The sequence below is a fragment of the Esox lucius genome, chromosome 21 (genome assembly GCF_011004845.1).
Source record: "Esox lucius isolate fEsoLuc1 chromosome 21, fEsoLuc1.pri, whole genome shotgun sequence".
NCBI lineage: Eukaryota > Metazoa > Chordata > Actinopteri > Esociformes > Esocidae > Esox > Esox lucius.
The window spans coordinates 5,985,716-6,005,788 of record NC_047589.1 but is presented as its reverse complement, the minus strand read 5'-3'; the positions used below and the strand labels follow the sequence as shown (position 1 = coordinate 6,005,788).

At 40.6% G+C, this 20,073-nt stretch overlaps 1 protein-coding gene, 1 long non-coding RNA gene and 5 gene segments (V, D, J or C); 4 read left to right on the top strand and 3 right to left on the bottom strand.

Annotated features, from left to right (window-relative positions):
- LOC105008451 overlaps positions 1-20,073 on the bottom strand; it is a 966,635-nt gene that overhangs the window by 325,433 nt on the left and 621,129 nt on the right.
- The window catches only part of LOC106024145, a 458,405-nt gene that overhangs the window by 142,631 nt on the left and 295,701 nt on the right, over positions 1-20,073 (bottom strand).
- LOC117593618 overlaps positions 1-20,073 on the top strand; it is a 530,161-nt gene that overhangs the window by 247,172 nt on the left and 262,916 nt on the right.
- The window catches only part of LOC105009329 (Ig kappa chain V-III region MOPC 63), a 784,483-nt gene that overhangs the window by 597,918 nt on the left and 166,492 nt on the right, over positions 1-20,073 (bottom strand). The gene's annotated exons all lie outside the window — the stretch shown is intronic.
- Positions 1-20,073, top strand: part of LOC114829915 — a 587,221-nt gene that overhangs the window by 462,194 nt on the left and 104,954 nt on the right.
- LOC117593636 lies at positions 8,309-9,006 on the top strand. Its single transcript, XR_004575089.1, has 3 exons — positions 8,309-8,592; positions 8,694-8,751; positions 8,842-9,006. It is a non-coding gene; the product is annotated as an uncharacterized LOC117593636 (long non-coding RNA).
- Positions 12,766-14,048, top strand: LOC114838014. The segment is given in 2 exon segments: positions 12,766-12,822; positions 13,480-14,048. A coding segment is annotated over 1 exon segment (243 nt).

The following is a 20,073-nucleotide window of genomic DNA, read 5'->3' as shown; positions in this document are numbered from 1 at the left end:
GTATAGTAATAGACGAGGCCCTTTGGGTCTCTCATGGCAACAGGTTTGCAAAGTTCCATGCAAATTGATCCACATATGGTCGAGTTACGGGCCTCTGAAAATAGGCCTGGAGAACATTAATAATAATAATAATAATAATAAAACCAACAAAAACAATAGGGGACCGTACCTACAGTACTTGGTCCCCTAATAATAATAAAAGCAACAAAAACAATAGGGTAACTGTACCTACGGTACTTGGTCCCCTAATAACTTTGTTGCTTGGCCCCCTAAATATTGTATCTCATCAATACGATACTAACGTTCAGGAAGGACCTGATCAATCCTTCACAAACCTTCAGTGATATTTGATGACATCTTATTACAATTTGTGACTATTGAAAATGTGAATAGTCCTGTCACATTAATCCCATTTGATCTCAACTAGAAAGAAATGAATATAGCCTAAATAGCTGTGGGAAGTAACTATCGTCTACGTTTTATGTTCTGGGAAATATACATGTGGGATGTAACATAACATTTAAAAGGTAAGTTTCGCCGTCTTCGGACAGTAAATATGACCGACCGTTCTAGTTACGCACATGAAGTCAACCTCTGCTCTTTAAATTTTGGACCTGGCCAAACACCATGGCAGCACCATTTTCCACTAAAAACCTTTCCTGCTTGCTCTGATAATCTCCAGGTTTAATTTGACTAATAATGTGACTGATGAATATGATGTTTAAAGTATGTAACAATGTGTTTTGTTTGTGTCGTCCTCTCCAACTCTAATAATCTGGTTTAATGAACACCGATGGATCTGAACGACCGCGAGTTGTTTGGTGTTTGCCCCTTGTCTTCTCTTTTCCTCCGTCCTCTGTTGCCCTCCTCTGTCTACTCTGTAGGTGTGACATTGGTTAAGAACATTTCTCCAGCTCCTTCCGATGGTTCTGCAAGATTCATCTGCCCAAGTGTCGCCTTAGTTTACACACCTATGTTGGAGGTCTCCAGGGACTATTTCTACAACCTCCCTGCTTCGTCCTCCGACCATTCCGGTCGGAGAACAATGACTCATGTCTTTACTTTCATAGTAGTGATCGCTGATCTTTGCTATTGGTAGTTAATGATATGTCTTCAAATCCTTTATATTAAATTAATTTTACTCATATATTAATCCCACATTGCATTTTTCATTTTCCACTTTTGCCTGCATTTTTTTGATTAATAGGAAAATTACGATGCAATTATGTGATTTGCATTAGAATGTTAATGTAATGGTATGTAATTTCACCGTCAATAGTAAAATGTTAATGAAGAGCCATTTGGCAATTCTTTTTTAAAGTCATGCCCCATTTGGTGGTTAACTTAACATCAGGGTATGTTATCGAAGAACACAAGTGTGAATGGGACTTTCATATATTTGTAATAATTTATACTCATTTAAATTAAGATTCTAAATGGTTTTCCCACAAATTAGCTTGTTCATTTGAATCACAGACAACAGTGAATCCAATTTTGAACTACTGACTGATTGTTTTTGTATTCAATTATAAAATATATTGTGCGATTGTTTGTTCTACGTAAATCAAAATTAATGAAATTATCCAGTTTCCCATTGCTTTTTATTTCCCCCCCTTTTTCTCCCAATCCCACTATAAGACCTTGTGTCTCCGCTACAACAGTCCTGTGGAGTCAGGAGAGTCTGTGAGGTCTGCAATCAGGTCACACCCTGGGCCCTGTCATAGACCACCTGAACACAGCACACTCCCTAGACCACCTGAACACATCCCACTCCCTAGTCCACCTGAACACAGCACACTCCCTAGATCTCCTGAACACAGCACACTCCCTAGATCACTTAACCACAGCACACTCCCTAGTCTACCTGAATACAGCACACTCCCCAGATCACCCGGACATAGCACACTCCCTAGACCACCTGAACGCAGTACACTCCCTAGATCATCTGAAAACAACACACTCCCTAGACCACCTGAACACAACACACTCCCTAGACCACCTGAAAGCAGCACACTCCCTAGACCACCTGAACACAACACACTCCCTAGACCACCTGAACACAACACACTCCCTAGACCACCTGAACACATCACACTCCCTAGACCACTGCCACTGAGTCTAGATGGAATCCCATAGTTAAGAGTACTTCCTTGATAAACAAGGAGTTTGGGAATGGATCCAGGTTTCACACACATAGAGAGGGAAAGAGCACTTGGGGTGTGTTGGCAGGTTTAGGGAGACAACTGTCTCCACTCACACAATCATGCACATAGAGTGGGAAAGAGCACTTGGGGTGTGGTGTCAGGTTTAGGGAGACACAGGATAAGAAACAGAGGGCACAGTAGGGCCAAATGTAACAGATATATCAAGTAGTGAACATTACCAGTGAAGGAAGTGAAATGTCAATTCTATGTCTATTTACACATTAATTGGCTTCATTTGGAATTAATCTTAAAAGGGTCAAAATCCAGTTCCTTCAACAGTCCAACAGTTGAGAATGTTCAGCTTCTGAAATCCCTTCGACAGGTCTAGATCTCCTGGAGTGGAGTGGTTTTAATGTCCATGGTGAATTCAGAGACAGAGACATCCACCGCTATGTAATTATGCCACTAAATAATTCATTACTGATAGTGTTTTATCCTCTTTAGAAATCAGCCATTTCATATAGTGGTTGAAATAATGATTGTGTACCCGGTCATCAAGGGAGAGTAATTCAATTATTTATTGCAGCATTTGATGGTTTATTGTTCATGATGTTACAGACTCGGTCTCAATACACAATGTATAATGAACTCAATCTCATCTCAAAGAACCTCCGGTCTTACCTCAGCTTTATAGACATAGAGGACAGAATTACTGTAATCCCATTGGCTGATTATTGTTGCACTATGAATGAGCATGACTTCCTGTGTACAGATAGACAGATGTTATTTTGTTATCTAAACATAAATAAGCATACATTCATACACTTCAACATCCTTCATATTAGTGTATGTACTGCACATGTCTTATGTTTCAGTCCAGGATCAGGTTGTATTCATGGTCTGTAATCTGTTCATGAAGACAGTTAATTTAATGCTAGATGATCACATCAATACTTGAATATGGGGATTTCATTTGAGGGCCTGATGCTTCTGTAACCTCAACTTCACTCATATAGACTGATGTGTGTTTCAATACATTCATTAACTTTGTAGATACACTTATAACATGACAAATGTATCACGTCACATCCATGATGATGACAACAACAACATAGAAACCTGCATCCCACTGATGGTTTGTATATGAAGCTAAACAGAGTCGGTCCTGGTTGGTCCCTGGATGGAAGATGAGATGCTGCTGAAAGTAGGATTAAAGTAGCAGTAAGGGGCACTCTTCTATCTGGTCTGAAGATCAAAACACAAAACAAAAAAGCACTAAAGAAGACATTGCAGCACCTAAGAGTAGGAGTGTTAACCCTGGTGTCATGTGTGATGTCATGAGAGGCTACATAGCTCTTAGCGGGAATGTTCAATTAGTGCGAGGACACAAAGCTCAAGTATGAACAAGGATTTTATTACAGTTCTAAGGAATTAACAGAAACAGCTGGTCAAATTCAAAAAGGTAACTCAGGGTCAGGTCTACCTTCAACAGAAAACTTAAATGATGCTTCTTCTTGGCGGTAATCCTGATTTCCTCAGGTAAGTAAACAATCTTTTCAATCTTACTTTACTGGGTGTCGTAACCCGAGGCTATTCCAGTTGTAAGTCCTTCTAATGTCTAGTGGTGTTTCCAGCCTTCTGTATTCCTCACTGGAAACGATACTGGAGCGTTCTGGTCCTTCCCAGAACACACAACCCGCAGCTTGCCTCCCCAAAAACCCCACCCCACTATCAGTGTCTCTTGACCCTTCAGGTCATCAGACCCTGATCAGTCTCAGGTGTGCGGGAATGTCATGTTTAGAGGGGTGGAGTTCCCGACTCCACCAGCAGATAGAGCCTGTTTTCACCACATCATCCCCAGCTACCAACTTCCTCTTGTTACAGAAAATATATATTGCCTGTTTTGAACTCCCTCTTCCATGTATGTAAGACACTCTGAATAGGAGTTATAGCTAAATAACAATATATTGTAAATATTAAAAGACAATAAGGATAATAATGATTATGATGGAGAATATGATGTCTATGATGATTTCGAATCTTGATTAAAGTTGATCTTTACTGACCAGTGTTCCATGTAATTGTTTCTGCCCCCCAGACACGTGCACAGATAGGCCCCAAGGGGTGCTTGAGCCCCTGGTCCTTCTTGTACATCGGTGCCCCCATTCTTCCTGCAGGTGTCATTCATTCAGACAGACATGTGTCGTCCATCTATGTGATGCACATTGAAACTGATGTGTGTGTAGAAGCTGACGGGTGAATGGCTGCTGGCATATTTGGGGAGCCCTTATTGGTCATTTAAGCCCCCTTATATAGGTCTGTGCCCTGACTACGATGATGATGGAGAACATGTGATCTAATTATATTTTCTAATCTTATTTAAAGTTGACTTCCTCTACTGACCAGTGTCCATGTCACTGTCTCTTCCCCCTCAACACCTGCAGTAGGTCCCAGCTGTAACTGTTCAGTCACTGTGCAGTCTGACTGAGGGAGGTTTTTGTACGGCTCTGTATCACTGTGTGAACACATATACACTGTTGGGATAGTGTCCACTCTGACAGTAGTAATCTCCTGCATCTTCAGTCTGGACTCCACTGATGGTCAGAGTGAAGTCACTCCCAGATCCACTGCCACTGAATCTAGATGGAGTACCAGACTGAAGTGTGTTAGCCAAGTAAATTAGGAGTTTAGGAGCTCCTCCAGGTTTCTGTTGGTACCAGTGTAGATGATTGTTGTTATGCACATTACTGCTGACTTTACAGTTCATAGTAACTGAATTTCCTGTTAAAACAGATTGAACTGCAGGTGACTGAGTCAGTATGTACTGTCCTCTGGATTCTGTAAAATAAAATAAGGACACCCATATTAATGGAATTAAACACAGTAACACATTGTACATAATATACATAATAGCATTGCCATAAATTATTCCTTTCTGTAGATACAAAGATTTTTCAACGTTACATTTAACAAATCTTACCTTTGAAAAAGAGGACAAGTGTCCAGATGAAGATGGTTATAAAAGTCATGGTTGTTGTGGATTCAGTTGTCATGAAGGACAGCTCTCAGTCATGAAGTGTTAAACTCACAGGGTTATAAACACTCCCAGATCACTGAATCATGTGCTGTCTATACAGAGCATCATCACTATGCAAATACGATTCTGGTCTTTTCTCCATTCACCATTATTCAGTAAATATACACCAAGCAGATCCATCAGTTTAGTCTTACATGGAAATGATGTCATAGGACATGGATATCTGTAAAGTAATCTATTTTTAACATTTGATAGATAACATTAAACAAGGCAATTTCAGCTCACATTCCAATACAGTAGTTGACATAAACAAAGCATTAATCTAAGCATGACACAAGGCATGGCCTGATGACCTTGAACCAAATAGAAGGTAGAGAGAAAGAAAGACCCAGAATAACAGAAGGGGTACTTTAACCAACACCATTCACAGGAAGAGAGAGTGAGGTAGACTTGCTTTTATAAACCTCTGAGAGGAGTTTGTAATCAAACCTGATTTGGTCACATATTCCATATACAGGATGTGATCCCAGATTCTACTTCATAGAGGTGACAGAACAGGAGATGGTAAGAGATCCTGAGCAAAACACAAAATGACCCTTACATACAGTGTCTATCAGAGTCAGGGGATATTCTTCACTTTCTACATAGGTACCCTTTGTTTATTAACATTAAGCTCTGGTAAATAATATCCATGTCTATGTTTATTAACATTAAGCCCTGGTAAATAATATCCACTGCTATGTTTATTAACATTAAGCCCAGGTAAATACTATACACTGCTATGTTTATTAACATTAAGCACAGGTAAATACTATACACTGCAATAGTGAGTAATATCTTTCCAATTCCAGTCAAACCCTCTAGTCTTGTAACGTTAATTTATCTGATCTAATTTCTCCATTAAAATTGTCAATTATAGCAATGAACTTATATGTATTCACTTTCTGTTTTAGCACTTTGTGTCTTGTTGTAAGATACCATTGGAATGTTAATGTGTTGTAGAAGTTTATCTAGGGTCTGAAATACAGGACAACAAGGTCATGCCATAATTACCCTGCCCTATGGTGCCAGGAAGGACACACGGGAATGTGTCCCTGGTGGATTGGGGGACTATTTTTCAGGACCAGTCATTTGGTCTTTCCCTAGGTTAGCTATCCAACCCCCACAACTTTAGATATAAACCAAAGTAAGTTGTTGTAAATGTTCTTTCATGCTTTTTGCTCAGCTTCTCTGTATGCATCTCAACTCTGGCAAAATCAAAAATTGCTGGAGAACTGTTATCTTTCATATTTCTAATGCAACTGTATACTCAACCTATATATTTTATCTGTTACAAGAATTTTTGGACTCTTCAGAAGTATCTATAAAACAGCCTAAAATCCAGTTCCACCAATACAAAGTGGTCAAACCCAGTCACTTTCAGGGATGGGATACGCCTGTCCTCAGGTAGGAGTGGTGTCACTTATTCCCAATCCTAAGCAAAAGGATGAAAACCAGAAGTGTTTGAGATGAATAGCCCTGTTCTTTTACTACAGCCACAGCAAATTTGAGAGGTTGTTCCACATCAGGCACTCAGGGATTAATTGTTTTTTCAAAGACAGGCAGACAGATCTTTCCACCATTGTCACACCCTGATTTGTTTCACTTGTCTCATTATTGTCTCCACCCCCCACCAGGTGGCGTCTATGTTCCCGTTACCCTTGTCTGTTTATGTCTGTGTTTTCTGTTCGCCTGCTGCCAGATCGTTTTGTCTTTTCATGCGTTTCCAGCATTTGTTTTTCCATGTTACCTGTTACCCGTTTTCTGCTCTGCCTTCCCAGTACCGATCCCCTTCTGTCCCTGACTATAAGCCTGCCTGCCCTCCAGTACTTCTGCCTTTTGGATCACCCATTACGACCTTTGCCTGACCCCAACCTCAAACCAGCTTATTCCTCTGTACCCCAATAATCTGACCCATTGTCTGAACTCTGCCTGCCTGCTGACTACCAGACTGCCTATCCCACAATAAACACTCCTCTCTGCCTCTATGTGGAAACACAAACATTTCTGTCACAAAGACCAGAGTTACATACCAGGAAATAGAAAAGCAGACATTTCTAAAATGTACAGTAGTTCATGAAATTCCATAACAGTCCGCTTTTGAAAAATCCCTTGCAATTCTACTGAACAACTATGGGCGTTTTGACAGAAACCAGTGATTTGGCAGACCAATAAGAACTCAGAATCTCAGTTTAGTTTCAATGGCATTTCCTTTTACCACTATGCCATTACTGTCATATTTCATTGTTTTAGGCTGAAACTAATGAATAAAATTCATAATACAAAAAAATATATATGTGTTCCCCTCAAACATTTGGATATACCGCCTTTGATATCAAATCATTTCATTATTTTGACAGAGACACTCTTTTGATCTAATGACACCAAACGGCCACCAGCTGGCAGCATAGGACCGGTAGCGCAGTTTGTATTTACTTGTCGTTTTAAAATCAGCAAGATACCCACGTCATTTCCTGGACAAATTCCCCTTCCTCAGCCCGTTGGTGATGGTCAAAAATAAGTTCTGAAATGTTTTGGGTAGAAAATAAATAGCTATTTTGCATAAATGGAACAAAAACTACATTGGTAATCGCTATTATTGACATAACCCTAACCCATTATTCCTACATCATAGAGGTCATGTTTCCAGGCGTTATGGCATACTAGAAGCGTTGTTTCTGATTGGGCAACGAGGACTTACAAACAAAGGAAGAGTTGAATTCTCCATTTAAGGACGCATGTAATGGTGGTCAGTTTTGGTGCAACTCTACTTTGTCCTCATGCAAGCTGTGATCACCATAAGAACACAGTGTACCAATCTCTTTGTTAGAATGCCTAGATATTACCTAAAGTCAGTCATATGATTCTAGTAATTACTTTTCTGGATATTTATGGAAATGTACACTATGCGTTAGTCAGAGGTGGCTACTTGGTGAAACTCTAGTATTTCCTCATGCAGGCTGTGATCGCCATAGGAACAAAAACTATGAATGGATCGCTTTGTTAGAATGTCTAGATCTTTGTCTACAATTGTAGTTATTACAGTTCTGGATATTTATAGAAATGTAGCCTACACTATGCGCTCTGGTTGGTGACCAGTTTTGGTGGTCTACTTTTGGCTGTGAGTCTCATAGGAACACAAACTACATACGGATCGCTTTGTTGGAATGTCTGGATATTAGATAAGAACGATTCTAGTTATTACAGTTTAGTTCAGGATATTTATAGACATGTACACTATGGCTCAGTCAGCGTTGGCAGGTTTTGGTACAACTCTACTTTTGCATCAAGCAGGCTGTGATCCCCATAGGAACAAGAACTATGTACCAATCGCTTTGTTAGAGTGTCTGGATATTAGCTAAAATCAACCATGTGAGTCTAGTGATTACTGGTCTGGATATTTATAGACATGTACACTATGACTCAGTCAGCAGTTGCCAGTTTTGATGCAACTCTACTTTTTCCTCACACAGGCTGTGATCCCCACAAGAACAGGAAGAGGAGCTGCGGTGCCATTACGTTACAGTGGAGGTAGGGGCTTATCATGGACTCCTCTTTGATTCTGAATTCTTAATTCAACTATGCCTAACACGAGGAAGTGACTGGCTGATCCGGTTACAGGCAGCGGGCAGAGTCTGTGTGTGGCAGTATGTGTAAGGACACACGTCCGTGTGCACGTGTCCACAGCAGGCTTACAGGTCAGTATGGAATATCTGGCTCTCCTATCAATCATGCCCTGATCTCTTCAGCTGTATGGGAATGTGTTGAGCAGCAGGATTCCTGGAACACAGCTGCCGCATGGAGGACCCCCACCAGGCTGCGTACCAGACCTACCAACAGTACCCCAACATGAACAGTCAGCACAGCCAGGATCATGCACACCCCGGTGGTCCACATGAACCAGAGACCGTGGTTGAAACCCCCGGACCCCACCGACAATGTTTTCAAATTCTTTGTGATTTGCATGATCTGAGGGAAATACGGTTGCGCCTTCAACCCTATCCACCATTAGGAACATATATTGTTTTTTATTCATACTACCAACATATTTCGAAAATTCATATGAACACAACAAATGAATTGCATTCTCAGTAAAATGAAAATGATGGCCCAATCCAAATTAACAATAACATTTAGATTTATTTTGTAGCATAGTGTATGACTTTCATATATCCCAAAAAAATGACTGCCATTTGAAAGGTAGCACAAGGTCTTACAACCTGAAACCTCACTGTTACACAAACCTTCTGGAAAACGGTTCAATTCATTACAAACTGCTTTCCTCTGCTCCAACGCATCCTTTGACACTTGCCCCATTACAGATGGGAAATGTTATTGTCCATGTCTACCCAAACGTCACGTTGTTGTTTGGGTTCTGTGTTTCATTTTGTTTCTGTCCAATGTTATTTTATCAAGTATTCTGTTTCCTTCCTGTCCATATTGTTCCATTTGCCCCAGTGAGCATGCTTTAAAATAATGACCTCAGTTGATTACGCTGAATAATAATATTAGCTACGCGCGGTGTGTCGGCCTTGTCGTGGATCGAAGAGCTTTTCCCAGTTAACTGGTGTTTCTCACGTTCAGCTGGTGGAGAACGCAACGTACACATTTGAGCTGCTGTTCTACAAAGCCATAGAGGAGCATCCGGATGATGTTGGCTCTGCCACTGAGAAGTCCAGGCTCATGGTGCTCAAGGTTTGCTACTTCAAAAATGGTTTTCAGAACATGTTTGATTCCTTGCTCCTTAGCAGTAATTTCATTCAATTGGGTCAAAATCAATGCAGTACCTCCTAGGCACGGCTCTGGACAACGCCAGCAGCCAGCGCCCCAGGCAACCCCAAAGTCGAGGAGCAGGCTGGTCTGGACGACGATCGTAGAAATCAGCTGTCAAGGATGGGTCACAGATGTCTGCTGCTTGGACCTAGCTGCGATCCTCAGGGCCATACCCCGCTCAGTCCACTAGGTACTGGACCGGACCTGTTCCTCGTGTGGAGGAATGGTGCAGGGAGTTTTGAGTATCATCCACCCAGGGGAGAAAGTGTGTCCACTCACCTGGACGGTCCATGTATTAGGACCAGAAGAACCTTCCCAGCTCTTGATTAGTACGCTCCGCCTGCCCGTTAGCCTGTGGGTGATACCCGGATATGAGACTGACCACGACCCCCAGCCTGGACATGAAGGATCCAGACACGGGATGTAAACTGGGGTCCGTCACAATGTCCTCCGGAAGCCCATACAGCCAGAAAACCTGCTGAAATAATATGTAAGTGGCCTGCAGGGCAGAGGGGAGGCCGGGTAGTGTGATGAATCTGACCATCTTAGAGAAACTGTCCACCACCACAGTGATGGTGGTTTTCCCCTCTGCAGGTGGTAGGTCTGTGATGAAGTCCACTGACAGGTGTGACCAAGGCCACTGAGGTACTGGGAGGGGGTGGAGCTTCCCCACTGGAGCCCTTCACCACCCCTTAGACTGTGCACACGGAGCACGACAAAACGTAGTGCCACACAGTCCTCCACATTCCAGGACACCAATACTTCACCCTGAGGGCCTCCTGGGTCCCATGTTTTGTGCACCAGGTCACCAACCGGCTCTGCACCAGCTGGGGGACACGACGCCAGTGTGGGATCCAGTCTCCCTACCTTCTGAATGTCTGTGTCAATATCCCAGGAGACAGGACCCACGATGCAAGAGGGGGGAGAATGGGCGTGTCTCTGGGTAGTTCATCCACACGGTCATGGAGGAGGGAGAGTGCAACTGGAAGTGATCTGGAAGTGCTCGAAGAATAGAGCCCAGTGGGCCTGGCGGGGGTTGAGGCGCCACGCAGCTCTGATGTACTCAAGGCTCCTGTGGTCTGTTAGGACAGTGGAGAGGAAATACAACCTCTCCCGGGCCCCTCTAGCCAGTTTCCACTCCTCCAGTGCTAACTTGACCACCAGTAGCTCTCGGTCACCCAGGTTGTAGTTCCTCTCCACAGCAGACAGTTTGTTGGAATAGGAGGTACAGGGGTGTAGCCGGGGGGGGGTTTCTGTGGTGCTGGGAGAGGACCGCCCCCACCCCGACCTCCGACACATCCACCTCCACAGTGAAGGGCGTAAGGGGGTCTGGATGTTTCAGGAGGGGTGCCGTTGTGACCCAGTTCTTAAGATGGAGGAACATTTAGATTCTGAAAATAGAATGAACACAGTCACATGAAAGACATTTAAAATCATGTGTTCACTAGTTATGAGTAAAAACAATAATGTTACTATATAAATGACTTTCTGTAGAAGTAACTACTTGAAAGCAGAAAGCCAGATTACAATGGTTGTAATAGTCATGGTTGTTGTGGGTTCAGTTGTCATGAAGGACAGATCTCAGTCATGAAGTGTTCAACTCACAGGGTTATAAAAACTATAAGAGCCTCTTGGTAGATACGTTATGCATATTATTGTGTCTAATCAATTTCAGTGCAGGATCCCATTATTAGAATGTCTTTGACATTTTATAACTTCAAACAGGTCATATTATTTTAAGGTCAGTAATATATTTTAAATTGTATGACTCACAATAAGATTTGTATTCTGTTGATCAAATATAACTGGTCACCCAAGACTGGCCTCTGTTATAAGTTCCTCAAATGAATCAGCTACTTCTCTAAATGTATGTTGGTATGATTCTTCTGATAGTGTTGTCAGTCCTCTGTGACTTTACCTAAACTGTTATATCAGAGACCAACATCTTTAATAAAGGAATATACAACATTGATAACAATTATCATGGCTGTTCTCTTTATGGACCATATGGAGGAATACAAACACGGAATCTAATAATGGACTGCACCTACAGGATAGAGGAATACCAGATAAACAGCAGAAGGAACAAATATAAATATCTGGATTAAAATATATATTTCCTTTATAGAAACAGTCCATATGAAGTGTCTTTTCTATCTGGGAAGGTATTAAAATATATTTGTACTAAATGTGATTCTACATGAGTGATGTTCACTGTTACAGCTGTATCATCACAGAGAGGTTTGTGTATGAGCAGTAATAGGGATTGTATCACTGTGGAGGACTTTTGGTAGCGGCACCAGACTGGATGTTGGAAGTAAGTAAACAAGACAATTAACTTCTTTATTTACCTTTTGATATTTGTTCCATGTTTTGGTCTTATTTTGTTTATTTGGCCAGGATATTGAGGATTTAAAAATGTTTCATTGATCTAGAATATTTACAATTGCTTATTATAATGAGACACATTTAAATATGAATGTTATTCGATCTACTTAATTTGATCAAAATGTACGTGCATTGTTTAAAAAGTACGGAATAAGCTTACATATTTTATTAATTGTATGAATAAATATACTGTACAGATATGGATATGTTTTAAAAGATTGTTTTTTGTTCAGTGTTAGGGAAGGCACAATATAAATAATTCATTGCAAATTTGGAAGATGATGAGGTTATTTTGTTAATAATATAGTCAATTTCATTTTTTGAAACTCACTCTAAAGACAATCAGCTTGTCTAATGAGCAGGAGGTTTTTGTATGAGCAGTAATAGGGATTGTATCACTGTGGTACACTTTTGGTGGCGGCACCAGACTTGATGTTGGAAGTAAGTAACAAGGTCTTCTTTATATTTGTTCATGATTGAAAGGTTTTAGGTTTCTCACTTTGTGTGAGAAAATATGTTCACATTTTAGAATTGGAGAACTTTTTTTTCTATTTTGCTTTGAATTTAGCATTTCTATTAAATAATAATAAATACAATGTTTGAAAACGATAAATTGTTAGTTTTTTTGGGTCTGATTAGTATTATTGAAGCCTTAAAAACATAATGTGTCGGTTATTGAAGTTTACAGTTGTTTTGTGAACGGGACTCAATAGTTAAGGAGTAAAATAAATAATTGTATACTTGCATGTTTCATAAATCTGCTTTGTATAGTAATCATTTCATGACATATGCTCTTAGCTTTCATCAATTATAATCTTGAATTCATGTGTATTGCTTTAATAAATACAGCTCTGAAAAAAATTAAGAGACCACTGCACCTTTTTCTTTCCTTTCCAAAAAAGTTTAAAAGGAAAGTTTTGAGTGAGGAACAGAAGTGTTCAATTTGCAGTGGTCTCTAAATTTTAACCCTTCTATTCCTCACTCAAAACCTTCCTTTTAGACTTTTTTGGAAAAGAAAGAAAAAGGTGCAGTGGTCTCCTAATTTTTTAATATGTATTTTAGCCGTTAGTGAAGTTGATGTGTTCTTTTTCCCCCCAGGTAACACTGCTCCCACCCTGACCATCCTGCCCCCCTCTAGTGAGGAGCTGTCCAGTACAACAACAGCCACACTGATGTGTCTGGCCAACAAGGGCTTCCCCTCAGACTGGACCTTGAGTTGGAAAGTGGACGGGAACAACAAGAATCAGAAGTCCAGTTCCGGGGTCCTGGAGAAGAATGGTCTGTACAGCTGGAGCAGCACCCTGACTCTCACTGCCCAGGAGTGGAACAAGGTGGGAGAGGTGACCTGTGAAGCCCAGAAGAGCTCCCAGACTCCAGTCACCAAGACCCTGAGGAGGGATGACTGTTCTGGTTAGGACCTGTCTGTCACATAACCCTGTGAAGAGAGGTTGCTGGTTCTTTTGCTTTTACTCTGTTTTGACATCAGATGTTTTGTCTTATTGATCATTTTCATCTAGACTAACAGTGAGCTTTGCATGGGTTAATGTGTCCATCCTCTCTGTAGATGGACATTTGATAGATATGATATGGTCTGCTTGTATTGTTATAACACACATTTGCTTTTATGCATTGATGAAAATAAAGATTTCCCTTTGTAGGAAATATAAGTTGTTATCTTTCATTAAATTCAAGTATATTTTATTTGCAAATATTGAATGAGAATTAAATAATAATAAAGCCAGATGTGGTTTATTTGAAAGGTTAAATGTCTTAGCTTATTATTCATGTTCTTACTTGGAACCTCATTGTCATCAATAAATTGTTCATACTAACACATTATATATAAAATGGTCACAATTTATGCATTGATGAATAGATGAAAATAAAGATTTCCCTTAGTAGAAGATGTATGTTATTTCATTGAATTAAAATTTACTTTATCTCCAAATACTGAATGACAAATAAATAATAATAAATCCAAGTTCATATGTCTTAGCGTATTGTTTATGTCCTTACCTGGAAGATACAAACATTTTCATAGATTAACAGCAGATGTCTGGCCACATGTTGACATGTACTCTTTGCATTCATCTATTTCTGAATGTTTTTGATATTCTTGAATAAAAGACATGACTGAATAGACTTATAGTAGAACAATAAGAACAATTAATCACTACCTTGGTCTCTCAAAAGTGTGATAATCACACCTGCATTTAGCTATATGTATTTTATAACTCATATCACAACTTAAAGATAGTGACAGTTTTCTCTACCTCCAACCTCCTGGGAACAGGGTGAACATCTGGTGACAGTGCTGCTCTATTCTGGGACATGTAGAACCACCCAACCCTGTCTATGTAAATCTTAGTTTCACTCCCACAGCCACTAGTCCAACAGTTGAGAATGTTCAGCTTCTGAAATCCCCTCAATGGGTCCAGATGTGAGGGACTGATTTTAACCTCTGTGGTGGATTTAGGGATGGAGACATACCAGATACGCCACTAAGTAATAAATTACAGATAACATGTGTCCTTCATATTAGACAGTGTATATACTGTACATGTGTCTTGTGTTCAGACCAGCATAATGTCACATCCTGGCATTGCAGGCTTGTCGTGCCAGTGAGATCCAAAGCCCTCTCTCCCTCGTTTGGATCATGGACACCTGTTCTGTTGTTAATCACCCTCACCTGTTTCCATAATCATTGTTCCTATGTAAGTTCCTCCATTCCCAGTGTGTCATGTTTCCTTTGGTTATAGTTCAAATAATTTTATTAAATGTCCCTGTTGTCTCTGCGCTTGTGTCCTGCCTCATCAACTGTGACAAGAAACCTGTTCATGACAGTTCATTAAATGCTAGATGATGACCTTCACTCATGTAGGCTGATAATGTGTGTTTCAATACTTTCATTAACTTTGTAGATGCACTTTCAGAACATGACAAATGTAAAAAGTCACAACCATGATGATGATGACAACAACATAGGACCCTGCATCCCACTGATGGTTTGTATATGAAGCTAAACAGAGTCGGTCCTTGTTGGTCCCTGGATGGAAGATGAGATGTTGCTGAAAGGAGAGTTAAAGGACCAGTAAGGGGCAGTCTTCTATCTGCTATGAAGATCAAAACACAAAAGCACTGAAGAAGATATTGGCTTGTATGGGCGCTTACTTTTTCATGGGAGAGTAAAATGGTGTCTTGGCTCTAAAGATTTTGCAGCATTTATCCTAAGAGTAGGGGTGTAAATCCTGGTGTTATGGCTATATGTCCAATCTGGCCCTCTTATGACCACATCATCCCCAGCTAGCAACTTACTGTTAAATATTTAATTGATTAAAATAACTAACAATTACAATATTTGTATATAATAATGACTACAATGATGATAATGATGATGGAGAAAATATGATCTCCCAGGCCCACTCCCACTGAATCTAGATGGGGTCCCAGAATGGAGTGTGTTTCCTGGGAGGATCATGAGTTTGGGGTTTTGTCCTGGTTTCTGTTGGTACCAGGATAGACACTGATGGCCCCACGACTGTCCATTGGTACAAGTACCATCCACATTACTACTGGTTCTACAATTCAGAGAGACAGTCTGTCCTGGGAGAACAGATTCAACTGCAGGAGTCTGAGTCACAGTGACCTCTGGATTCTGAAACATAAAATAATACACACACATTAAAAAAATTAACTACAGTAACAATATATCCCATATATACATAATAACTCTTAACATTATTCCTTTGTGTAGATTAAATTACTTTTCAACAATACATTCAAAAAAATTTACCCATGAATTAGAGAGCAAGTGTCCAGATGAAGTTGGTTGTAATAGTCATGGTTGTTGTGTGTTCAGTTCTCTGTCATGAAGTGTTAACATACCGTACAAAGGTATTTTGTTGGATAAACTGTTCTTATTGGAGGATAATGGACTGTGTAATGGTTGGCTATGATCACTGACCGCCTCATATGTGTCCAGGCATAAAAGACTGTGTTAACTTCATAATTACTGAAGAACATGAAAGAACAATGGAAGATCAACATCTTGGACGCATGCTGAATAAAGATAGTTCCCCCCTGACTACCAGTTGCATTTATTTTGTTTATGGATGAAAAATTGACAGAATCTAACACTGGGTGTGAATATGAGGATGAATGAAATTATAACAATCCATCCATCTTCTTCCGCTTATCCGGGGCTGGGTCGCGGGGGCAGCAGTCTAAGCAGAGATGCTGTGATGGCAATTTTATCGATCAGAACTCTTTAAGAAGGAATTAAAGAGACAAAATACTCTTGGCACAAATTAACAGTTTATTTATTATTTGCAAATAAGAGAGACGCGTCCAACACTTACATACATAATCATCCGAGGAGTCTCTGACTCCATACATGAACAATCCGTATTTATTACATAGAAAAAGGGGTGTGGTAAGATGCTGCCATCTGTCTTGTCCAGAGCATGTGATTGGGAGCGAGCGGGGAGCGGGAGCGGGCGGATTTTGGACAGAGCGCAGAGCGGCATTTTTAAATGACTGAGCGAGCGCCCTATTTCCAGCTCCTCTCAAACTCGAATCTAAGCATGCTCAGTCGGGCCTGACCCAGAATCCATCTGTGTCTTGCAAAGTCATCAACACACAGTACAACAGACAGTAGACATAAGTTCAAAAAGTACTTCAAAAGAGAAAATGAAAAGTCATACAGGTGTAGTATTAAAATAAAATGAACTAACAATGATAATGTGGTACAAGAAAACGAATGTGGAGACATCGTTTTTGTAAGTAAAGATTCATTTGGGAATCTGAAAAGACACACCCCTCGAAAACACGAAAGTGTGCTACGTGAACACATTGGGAAGACAGCAAAAGGTTAGCAAATTGAATACTTAACTTGTAAACAAATTCGTTTTGTCATTCAAGTAGGCCTAATGGTTCGTTTTATTTAATTTGTGTCGTCCTTGAATTTGTATTTAATAGAGCGAGAGGAGGAGCAGAAACAAAAGAAAACGGTTGAGGAATTCAAAAGTTTCTTCACTGTGCGCAAAGGCCCAACAATAACAAAGGAAAGAAAAAAGAGAGCTGGATGTAGCATTTTTTTTAAATGTTGTGGTCTGAGCTAAAAGTGAAATCTACATGTAGATTTTTTTCCTTTTTTGGTGCGAGCGGGGGGCGATTTGAGTGGAGCATGAAGCAAATGCGTTGAGCGCTGAGCGATAATGAGCGGAGTGGCCTGATGTAGCTTTGAGCGGAGGGGTGAACAGTTCCGTGAGCGATGAGCTGAGATTCTCACCTCTCCACTCCGCTCATGTGCTCTGGTCTTGTCACATAAGAGTTTACCCAAAGGGCGGGCTGTCCCCCCACCTTATCCTTCTCAACTCCTGAGGAGAAACAATGTCTGGATAATCAACAGAGACACTAAAGGGTTATACAGATTTACGAGTACCCCTCTAATCCACCCGTGCCGGTCAAGGATGTCTCCTAGTCCCTCCAGCGTGTCCTAGGTCTTCCTCGGGGTCTCCTCCCGGTGGGACGGGCCCGGAACACGTTCCCGGGAAGGCGTTCAGGAGGCATCCGGAACAGATGCCCAAGCCACCTCAGCTGACCCCTCTCGATGTGGAGCAGCAGCGGCTCTACTCTGAGCTCCTCCCGGGTGACCGAGCTTCTCACCCTATCTCTAAGGGATCGCCCAGCCACCCACATTTCGGCCGCCTGTATCCGGGATCTTGTCTTTTCGGTCATGACCCAAAGCTCATGACCATAGGTGAGAGTAGGAACGTAGATTGACTGGTAAATCGAGAGCTTCGCCTTGCGGCTCAGCTCTTTCTTCACCACGACAGACCGATACATCGACCGCATTACTGCAGAAGCTGCACCGATTCATCTGTCAATCTCCCGTTCCATCCTTCCCTCACTCGTGAACAAGACCCCTAGATACTTAAACTCCTCCACTTGAGGCAAGAACTCTCCACCAACCTGAAGTGGGCAAGCCACCCTTTTCCGACTGAGGACCATGGCCTCGGATTATGTTCTGTTCATTTAAAAAATAGACATGGGCTCCTTAATAACATGACACATTTGAATATGAATGTTATTTACTAAAATGTAAATAATGAATGTAAAAAATGAATGTTATTAACTAAAACTTTGTATTAGTTGTATGAACACACATACTGGACTGAGTTGGGGACACAACAAGTAAAATAATAACAATTTATAGTGAATTAAAGAGATTAGGAAGGCATTGGATCTCACTGACATGGCATGACAATTAAACATTTCATCACAGACTCACGAGTGTGATCATACCTGATTTTAGCCCTTTTCTTACATTTTCACACATAATATTACTAGTACCACAACTTTAAGACAATCACAGTCTTCTCAACATCCTTGGAACAAGGTGAACATTTAGTTACCATAACAACCAGCCCTGTCTATGGAAATCTCAGTTTTACTCCCACAGCTACCAGACTAGCTGTTGAACACTGTTGGATATAACCTGGACTGGTCTAGATGTGAGTGCTTCGTTTTAACATCCATGGTGGTTTTAATGAGGGAAACATACCAGATATGCCACTAAAATGGGTATTATATTTCTTGTAGATAGCGTATGTACAAAGCATGTTTCTCATGTTTCAGCCCAGCATCAGGTTTGATTCATGTTAAGTAACCTGTTTATGAAGTGAGTTAATCTAATGTTGGATAATCAGAAACGATATATGGATATGTGGATTTGATTTGCATGGCTGATGGTATTGCACAATGTGGTGGAACTTTGAACATGAGAACAAAAGTATGACATTTTGTTGTTATTAACATTGTTCTATAGACAGCTGGCAGTGGTGTTTTTCTTTGGTATTAGTTTATGTTATTGTTTTCTATTTCATTGCCATGTACTATAGCATTAATAGTTTGTAAATTCTATATGAATGAATAGAAGTAGGGAGAAAAGACTGAGCAGATTATGGATGTTTTTTCCATTTATAGGGATGACTGTATACTTAAGGGGGAGTAGCCAACTACTATGGGCCCATAAAACCAGCTTGTTGTATCTAGATACTTTGAACAACTTGAGTTTCACCCATCCTGTTTGACAGTTTTTTTCTTTTTCCCATGCACGAAAATAATTAAAGACCTCTATAGAACTTCAGACTCAAGACCATTAATTTCTAGAACAACACATTTTCACTTTCCGATCATGTGTAATTTAACAAACCATGATAGTGATGATTGTTAAAATTAAGATAATTATGAGGTAAAATATCTAGATGAAGATGGTGCTGAAGGTCATTGTTTTGGAGATTCCTGACAGGTGAGAGGTCAGATAGTTTCAGAGGATGTATCATCACCTCAGCATTCTAAGTTATGTAGCAGACAATCTTATCCACAAACTGCACCACTTATCACAACTGTCAGCATGAGTGTATCTACTTGTGGGAATGAACCCCTCCAACACTGGTGTTGCAAGTGGCATTATTTACCAACTCTAGTATGTTTCAAAACATGAAATAACTTCATGGGTGCAATTCTACACCATGTAACAAGTCACAATCATCATGTGTGATTCTAATGATGATGGAGAACATGTGATATGAACGACTCTTTCTAACGTTATTCAAAGTTGACCTCTACTGACCAGTGTTCCATGTCACTGTCTCTTCCCCCTCAACACCTGCAGTAGGTCCCAGCTGT